The sequence below is a fragment of the Sardina pilchardus genome, chromosome 4, assembly GCF_963854185.1.
Source record: "Sardina pilchardus chromosome 4, fSarPil1.1, whole genome shotgun sequence".
In the NCBI taxonomy this organism is placed as follows: domain Eukaryota; kingdom Metazoa; phylum Chordata; class Actinopteri; order Clupeiformes; family Clupeidae; genus Sardina; species Sardina pilchardus.
The window spans coordinates 31,726,592-31,736,591 of record NC_084997.1 but is presented as its reverse complement, the minus strand read 5'-3'; the positions used below and the strand labels follow the sequence as shown (position 1 = coordinate 31,736,591).

General features: G+C 46.9%; 1 protein-coding gene across 2 annotated transcripts in view; it reads right to left on the bottom strand.

Annotated features, from left to right (window-relative positions):
* raph1a (Ras association (RalGDS/AF-6) and pleckstrin homology domains 1a) overlaps positions 1-10,000 on the bottom strand; it is a 119,798-nt gene that overhangs the window by 33,437 nt on the left and 76,361 nt on the right. Inside the window, exons 5-6 of one of the 2 annotated variants that reach the window (XM_062534995.1) lie at positions 9,931-10,000; positions 5,031-5,105 (exon numbers count right to left, since the gene is read on the bottom strand). The exon at positions 9,931-10,000 is cut by the window's right edge and continues 709 nt beyond it. In XM_062534995.1, coding sequence (XP_062390979.1) covers positions 5,031-5,105; positions 9,931-10,000 — 145 coding nt within the window. The remainder of the gene's footprint in view (positions 1-5,030; positions 5,106-9,930) is intronic. The other variant, XM_062534996.1, reaches the window with a different exon arrangement.

The following is a 10,000-nucleotide window of genomic DNA, read 5'->3' as shown; positions in this document are numbered from 1 at the left end:
CTCAATCAGACAACACATACTGACCCCAATCTAGCCAAACACATGTTGAGCAGTAATAATAACTAAACACACATAGCTTTCTGAGGGGAGACACACACACACACACACACACACACACACACACACACACACACACACACACACACACACACACACACACACACAGCTTACTGGGGGAGACACAACATAAACACACAAAAACGCAAACACACACACACACACAGCTTACTGGGGGAGACACAACACAAACACACACACACACACACACACACAGAGAGCTTAGCAGGGGGACACCCTGCACACTAAATCTACTGTAGACCACAACGCAGTCCTGCGCCCGCTGCCATGTCCTCCAATGCCCACCAGATGACTGACAACAACAATCAACGTTCACATACACACACTCTGTAGTAAACACCTAACACACACACACACACACACACACACACACCTACACACACCTGTGCCCTAAAGTCGCCTGATCATTACCGCTTGAATCTAATCCATTCTGCATGGTGACCCTGTATGAACCAGCAACACACACAACACAGACACGGACATACCACAGACACACAACACAGACATGGACATACCAGACACACACATACACATACACACCTCAAAAGACACAACCACACACACACCTGCCCTCTCCAGAGGCCCTCTGGGCTGGTTAGTCCTCTACCTACGGGGCTAATAAGCTTGAGCTTCTCACCCAGAGCCAAGATAATAGCTTAACCCACTTAGGACACACACACACACACGCACACGCACACGCACACGCACACGAGAGTCACTCTGAACTCTCACACAGAACTCTCATCATAATCAGGAGTCACTGCAAATGCCTGACACTGGAACCGGCCCTAGCCCACATCACCGCCAGAACCAGAGAGATCATCACCATAACCAGATAGATCATCACCAGAACCAGATAGATCATCACCAGACAAGACAGATCATCACCAGAACAAGATACAGCTTCATCAGAACCAGATGGATCATCACCAGAACAAGATACATCTTCATCAGAACCAGATGGATCATCACCAGAACAAGATGGATCATCACTAGAACAAGATAGATCATCACCAGAACCAGATAGATCAACACTAGAACAAGATACATCTTCATCAGAACCAGATACTGTAGATCATCACCAGAACAAGAGAGATCATCACCAGAACTGGATAGATCACCACCAGAACTGGACAGATCACCACTAGAACTGGACAGAACATGAGCCGCAGAACCAGGCTGGACCCTTGCTGCATCTAGAGCCGATGTGAGAGATGACGATGCTGAGGTAGATCACTATGTCCAGCAGGGTCACTAAAACAGCAGGTGGACAGAGAGAGAGTGAACAGAGAGAATGGACAGAGAGAGAATGGACAGAGAGAGAGAGTGGACAGAGAGAGAATGGACAGAGAGAGAGTGGACAAAGAGAGAATGGACAGAGAGAGAGAGTGGACAGAGAGAGAGAATGGACATAGAGAGAGTGGACAGAGAGAGAATGGACAGAGAGAGAGAATGGACATAGAGAGAGTGGACAGAGAGAGAATGGACAGAGAGAGTGGACAGAGAGAGAGAGTGGACAGAGAGAATAAACAGAGAGAATGGACAGAGAGAGAGTGGACAGAGAGAATGGACAGAATGGACAGAGAGAGAGAGGACAGAGAGAGTGGACAGAGAGAATAGACAGAGAGAATGGACAGAGCTCCATGTCTGTGACTGTTGCCGTGGAGAGAGAGAGCGAGAGCTTAACACTCCTTCATCAAACCACTGCCACTGTCTCCTCACACACTCACATCATCGCTTCCCCTTGGATGGAGCCGAAATACTCACAGAGAGAGAGAGACGTGTGTACGTGTGTGTGTGTGTGTGTGTGTGTGTGTGTGTGTGTGTGTGTGTGTGTGTGTGTGTGTGTGTCCTGGTGCTTTCGGTTGCGTGCTCCTGGGTGAAACCTGACCCCCTCAGCGGAGAGACGGAGGGAGGGTGTGTGTGTGTGTGTGTGTGTGTTGGGGGGGGGTGTTCAGGTGTGCCTTACCTGAGGGAGGCTCCTGTGCCTCGGAGTGCAGCTTACCACCTGGTCCACAGGAACACCTGGCCACTGACCGAGCTCCATTACCCGCCTCCACACTGAGACGACCCACTGTCCACAGGCCTCAACACACACACACACACACACACACACACACACACGCGCACACACACACATTCTCCCTCTCTCTCTCTCTCTCATCCCCCGCCCCTCTAAAAACAGCCCCCCTTAAAAATAAAACCATCCACACGCACACACACAAACTCACACATTTTATCAGAGAGCCCACTGTCCATAATATTAACATCCCCCAACCCGTTTATTTTTCATTATAATACACACACACAACAGAGAATCCACTGTCCAAATGTTTCACACCATCAACAACCCCCCCCCACACACACACACACACACACACATAGCATAGCATAACACACACACACACACACACACACACACACACACACTAACACACACACGGACACATAGCATAACACACACACTAGTCAAAACTAGCCCGAAGCATGCTACATAAAAAAAAGTGTATTTGAAGTCTTTGGAAGGATTTGTGTTACAAAATTATTTATACATATTGTTTAACATTGGCAATTTACAGATTTGATAATAATCCAAATATGTATAAACATTTTAAACATTTATATATCTTCAAATACAGTTTTGGCCCATTTCTTTCAAGGCGTCAGACAAGCACGAAGTCACGAGACGCTTGAAAGCACACCGAAGAGTTCACGTGGAGGTCACGAAGACAGTCAAGAGCGGGTCAGCACAATCACATGCACTCAAGGACATGCTCTCCAGTTCATCTACAGGACACACGCACGCACACACACACGCACACACACCATACATACATACATAAACACACACACACACACACATATTCCAACAAATAGGCATTCACCCAAAATCACACATAAACAGGCACACACATATGTATACATAATATACCCATAACCAACCACACATTCAAATCATACAAATCATACATCCACCAAATGCAACCAAATTTGGAGCATCAATATGTACAGTATTCTAGGATACAAACAAACGGACAAACAAACGGACAAACAAACAGACAAACAAACAGACAAACAAACGGACAGTGTCTCTTCCACCGTAAGTAGTTAGTGAGTGTGTTCAAATTTGACAAACAGAGGCGGATCGTTGAGGCAAATGCATATGTTTCCAACTTTTAAATTTAAACATTTATTTCTAACATATTCCAAATTTGTTCAAATCAAACTGCAACGGTAAAATGTAAACTGTAACCTGTAACCTAACAAACGTTTAAAGTGTTCACAAACGTTTTCAGTGACAGTGATCAAAACGGAAAAGCTGTTTGAAAAATGTTTGAGAACACTTGCCTCTTTTTGCCTATTTTGAACGAACCTCTAATAGCATCTGACAGACAGGGAGGACTCAGTGCCTTATCTGGGCCACAGCTGGGCCAGATCTCAGCCTCAGTCCCAAGCGGATCCGCTCCCCATTCTGCCTGCTATCTAAAGGCTTCATTAGCAGAGACACGGAGGAGATTCACAGCAGCTCACACAGACGCACAACAGGAAATGGGGCAGGCAGCAGGAGCTCCCACAGCATGCTGGGAAACAGAGGGATGGAGGGGAGGAGTGTGTGTGTGTGTGTGTGTGTGTGTGTGTGTAGAAAAGGGAATTATTCTGCTCTCAATCTCATTACTTTCAATCATGAATCATGAATAGATCAAACAATATCTAAAAACAGATCAGAGTTTGCGCAGAGAAATCACTTAATTGTGTTCATCCTCCACAAACAATGAGCAGTCAGCACTATTACAGTCGAAATATTTCAAAGTGGTAAAAGTAAGTGTGTCATGCATAACATAAGCCCCTGGTGAATCTGAGCTCCACACAAGGAAGGGGCTTTTCAGAAACGCCACTGTGACTTCGCTATCAGTCTGGACTCTGGACAACACGAATTGGGAAATTATACATTGAGTTATCCATATCTTGACACAGAGATGTGTTAAAAACAACACAAGTTGTGTTATTTTCAATGTTCGATATTGTGTAACCAATAATAAAATAAATTAGTTGGAAACCACACAAGTTGTGCTATTTTCAATGTTCGATATTCTGTAACAAATAACAAAAGCAATGAGTTGGAAACAAACAAAAGCTGTGTTATCCTTACCTAAACACAGCAATGTGCTATTTCCAACACAACATTGCTTTTGATTCGTTACACATGTGTTTGAATTTTTTTTTTTAACACATCTCTGTCAGATAACGACAACACAGTTTGTGTTGTTTCCAACTCATTGCTTGTGCTATTTCTTACACAATATAAGCACAACTTGTGTTGTTTTTTTTTTAACACATATCTGTGTCCAGATTAGGGACAACAACACATCCTTTTTGAGAGTCTGGACGATTTTATTAGTGCTTTAAAAAAAATCGTCCGGAGCAGCAGTGTCCACTGACTGGACAGACTGTCTCTGCGTCCACGCTGGGCTACAGATGATCACAGAGCCCAGCTGGCCGCGGGTCATCCCTGGCGCTGGGCTGACCCAATTGTGTTAAGATGGGGGCTAACAGCGGTCAGATTTGCTGCTCCGGGTGCACTTCTTATTCTTAGCCGTTTCCGACTTTAATTTCACTGAGACACAAGCAGGTCACAGGAGCAGTGTGTGTGTGTGTGTGTGTGTGTGTATATGTGTGTGTGTGTGTGTGTGTGTGTGTGTGTGTGTGTGTGTGTGTGTGTGTGTGTCTCTCTCTCTCTGTGTGTCTGCCTCTCTGTTTCTTTGTGTGTGTGTGTGTGTGTGTGTGTGTGTGAAGGGAATGGGGGAGGTGACGATGTGGAGTTGTTAGCCAGGTGCAGACGGCGGCCCCATGCTCCCATGTCCCCAGCAGAAGAGAAGAAAAACAGCAGTCACCTTGTGTGTGTGTGTGTGTGTGTGTGTGTGTGTGTGGAAGAGAAGAGAAACAGCAGTCACCTTGGTCAGCAAGTGTGAGGGCTTTCCTGCTATACTTTTCAGAATCTGAGAGGTCTCCCTGTCCAGATAAGAGTGCTTTAAGCAGGAAGAGAGAGAGAGAGATGGAGGAAGAGAGAGAGAGGGAGGGAGGGAGAGAGAGAGATGGAGGAAAGGAGAGAGAAGGAGAGAGGAGAGAGAGATGGAAAAAGAGGGGGAGATGTGGGAAAGAAAGAAAGAAAGAAAGAAAGCAGGAGGGAGGAAGAGAGAGGGGGAAGGTAGAGAGAGGGAGGGCAAGGAAGAGAGGAATAGATTATGAGATAGAGCGAGATAAAGATGGAGGGAGTGAAAGAAGGAGAAATCGAGGGATAGAGAGAGATGGAGGAAGAGAAGAAGAGAAGAACAGTAATCAGTGCAGTCATTTCTGAACTCATGGTCATCAGGAACAGCATGTGATCTTTAAAGGGTGAAGCATTGGAAATGGAAGCTGTGATTGGAATTATTCTGTTAAAGAATGGCAATCAGGGAAGCCTGTCAAAACATCCATACACACACACACACACATTGGTTTGATCACTGGAACGAAAGAAACATACATACACACACACACACACACACACACACACACACACACATTGGCATGATCACTGGAATGAGAGAAACATCCATCCATCCACACAGACACACACACACACACACACACACACACACAGGCATGATCACTGGGAGGAGAGAAACATGATGCTGGGTTCAGTGGTTTAAAACAGCCTCCTTTAAAACAGTACAAACTGGCCTTGTATGGGTGACTATGCAGGTGTGTTTCGATTCAATGTGTGTGTGTGTTCGTGAGAACTTGCGATTAGACTGGCGTGTTTGCTTGTGGATATGTGACAATGTAGGATTGTATTACTCTGACAGTCTGTGAAGTGGCCTGTGTGCGTGTGTGCGTGTGTGCGTGTGTGTGTGTGTGTGTGTGAGAAGGGCAGGGCTGAGAAGTGTTGAGAGCCAGACAACCTCAGAAATCTCAGACTACATGTGCATTATTCATAATTCACTATTCCCCCCTAAACCGGACAGCCACACACACACACACACACACACACACACACAGGTGCACGCACACACACACACACAGGCACACACAGGCACACTGTGGCGCGTGCACACACGCACACACACACACACACACACACACACACACACACACACACACACACACACACACTGACCCAAAGACACTCAGGGGACAGGGCTCTGTCTAGCCATGCTAGCATGGGGCCAAGACACAGGACACAGGGAGGGGACAACCAGCCTAGAACTGGGAAACGAGAGATGATAAAGAAAGAGAGAGAGAGAGAGAGAGAGAGAGAGAGAGAGAGAGAGAGAGAGAGAAAGAGAGGGAGAGAGAGAGGTGAGATGGGGGTCTTAATGTGCATAAACATACAGAACACAGATAGAGAGTGTGAGATGTAGGGAGATAGAGATAGAGAAAGAAAGGGAGAGAGCGAGAGAGAGAAGTAGAGAGAGAGAGAGAGCAAAATAAAGAGAGAAAGAAAACATAAGAGGGAATAAGAAAGAGCACCACAGAGATGTGTGTGTGTGTGTGTGCTGTCCAGCTATTCAGATACTACAGCAGACAAAACATGACACACACTCGCTACAAAAGCACACACACACACACACACACACACACACACACACACACACACACACACACACACACACGCGCACACACACACGCACACACACACACACACACGCACGCACACACACACGCACACACACACGCACACACACACACACGCGCACACACACACGCGCACACACACGCGCACACACACACGCACACACACACACACACACACACACACACACACACACACACACACACACACAGGCTGCAGGAAGCATGAGAGACGGAGAGGAAGGCTCACAGCAGGGAGAGCGGGCAGAGGGGCGCAGATTAAACAGTGCCAGGGAGGATGCCAGCCGGGCACAGCCAGATTAGGACGGGGCAATCATTACACACTCGGCACAGAGCGAGCCTGTGTGTGTGTGTGTGTGTGTGTGTGTGTGTGTGTGTGTGTGTGTGTGTGTGTGTGTAACAGACCTGCTTTCCTGCTCCTGAGGGTTATGTATGTCTACATGTGTGTGTGTGTGTGTGTGTGTGTGTCTGTGTGTGTCTGTGTGTGTCTGTGTGTGTCTGTATATGTCTGTGTGTGTCTGTGTGTGTCTGTGTGTGTCTGTGTGTGTCTGTGTGTGTCTGTGTGTGTCTGTGTGTGTCTGTGTGCATGTGTGTGTGCGTGCACATATACACACACACCACACAGGGCTTTCTGTAGGGTATGAAGTGTCTGCCAGATTTTCCCAATCTCCACTTCTCCTGTCTCTCAGGTGTGTGTGTGTGTGTGCGTGTGTCTGTGTGTGTTTATGTGTGTGTATGTGTGTGTGTTCCTGCAGGTTTGTGTGCATGTGTGTGTGTGTGTGTGTGCAGGGGTGCGTTCCATGCGCATGGATAGAAGTTCATTAAGCGTGAATGTCGGTGTGGGTGTTGGTGAGTGACCATGTTTAAAAATGTCTGTGTGTGTGTGTGTGTGTGTGTGTGTGTGTGTGTGTGAGAGTGTGTGTGTGTGTGTGTGTGTGTGTGTGTGTGTGTGTGTGTGTGTGTGTGTGTGTGTGTGTGTGAGTGTGTGTGTATCGCAGTCCCATTTTCTGGCTTTGTGCTCTTTACCTTTATCTCTTCACACACCCCGATTGTTAACAGTAGAGTAAAAAGACCTCTATGTGCGTGTGTGTGTGTGTGTGTGTGTGTGTGTGCCTGTTTCCAGACTATGAATGAATTTGAAAAGGGCTTTCAGCAGACAATTATGGCGCACACACACACAGAGCTTCCATAAAGAAAGTGTGTTTTAGCTGTAGAACCCATTCTTGAGAGGATAGAGGGGCCAGGAAGAGGAACAAGAGAAGAATAGACAGATAGATAGAGAGAGAATAGACAGATAGAGAGGGAGAGGATAGAGGGAGAGATGGATGGAGAGAGAGAGGAGAGCAGAAAGGAGAGAGACTCTTACAGTAATCTCCACATCTGCGACTGCAGCTGTTGTACTCTGCATCTCTCTCTCTCTCACACACACACACACACACACACACACACTGTTGTGCTCTCTGCATCTTTCATTGTACCCCCTAGACACTGTCGTCTGATTCTGACAGTTTTGACTTTTATTGTTATAACTTGTAGTGCATTTTTAATGGTTTTTAAATTCGCTAATGGAGGGTGTTTACGTAATGTCTGTCTGTGTCTTACGTAAAAGCACTAGGAGGGGCCTTGTGCAATACAGATGCACAATACTATTACACACACACACACACACACACACACACACACACTCTCTCTCCCTGTTCTCTGTGTCCCACCTTTAACCTCTTCAGCACTAATGATCATCTCCATTAGTCGCTCTCTACAGGTCCAGCCCTCTTCTAGTCAGGGTTTATGACTATGGCGGACTGAACACCGCTAATCTTTTCACTTTTACTTGGGCACACACACACACACACACGCACCATAAACACACACACACACACACACACACAGACACACACGCTCTCTCTCCCTGTAGCAGATGGGCTGTCTCTTCACTGGTCACCCATCATTACATAAGGAATATGACACAGAATATCTGTTCTGAGGTCTCAGTGTGTGTGTGTGTGTGTGTGTGTGTGTTCTGTCTGTATATGTACTCTGGTCCTAAGGGCAGAGGAGGAAAGGCGAGTGGAACTTTTGGAATCCGGAACATCAACAGTGGTTCAGAAGGGCTGGGTCACCACGGAGACAGAGCCAGAGAGTCAGGAGACGATGAGGAGAGCTGACTGGGGCTGGCACCCTAGTATTTATAGCACACACACACACACACACACACACACACACACACACACACACACACACTATATCTAAAGTGGAGCATTTACAGGAACACACACACACACACACACACACATCTAAGGAGACATATTAGCGTAACCCTTGTCTCTCTATTTAAAGCAGCAGGGTTCTAGTTTGACCCACTGCCTAATAGGGTCTTATATAAGCAAGAATGGCCCATTAGTAAATTCATATCATCACTGCCCTCGTTACTCTGCCCTTAGTGACCTCCTTACACACACACACACACACACACACACACACACACACACACTGTAACTCTGAGACAACCCTGCCCACTCCTGATTTGTGAGTGTGTCTGTGTCTTTGTGCACTGTTGTTGGTAAGGAAGCTTGCATGTGTGTGTGTACTGTATGTGTGTTTGCATGGGCTGTGTGTGTATGTGTACAGTACGTGTGTACCTCTGACATGGGCTGTGTGTGTGTGTTTGTGTGTGTGTGTGTGTGTGTACCTCTGTGGTGGGCTGTATGTGCATTTGTAGAGTGTGTGTGTGTGTGTGTGTGTGTGTGTACCTCTGTGGTGGGCTGTGTGTGTATATAGTGTGTGTGTGTGTGTACCTCTGTGGTGGGCTGTGTGTGTGTGTAGAGTGTGTATATAGTGCGTGTGTGTGTGTGTGTGTGTAGAGTGTGTGTAGAGTGTGTACCTCTGTGGTGGGCTGTGTATGTGTGTAGAGTGTGTATATAGTGCGTGTGTGTGTGTGTGTGTAGAGTGTGTGTGAGTGTGTACCTCTGTGGTGGGCTGTGTGTGTGTAGAGTGTGTATATAGTGCGTGTGTGTGTGTGTGTGTAGAGTATGTGTAGAGTGTGTGTACCTCTGTGGTGGGCTGTGTGTGTAGAGTGTGTGTAGTGTGTGTGTACCTCTGTGGTGGGCTGTGTGTGTGTGTGTGTAGAGTGTGTGTAGTGTGTGTGTGTACCTCTGTAGTGGGCTGTGTGTGTGTGTGTGTAGAGTGTGTGTGTAGAGTGTGTGTGTAGTGTGTGTGTACCTCTGTGGTGGGCTGTCCTCCTCCTCCTCCTCCTCCTCCTCCTCCCCCTCCTGCTGCTGGCCCCTCCCTC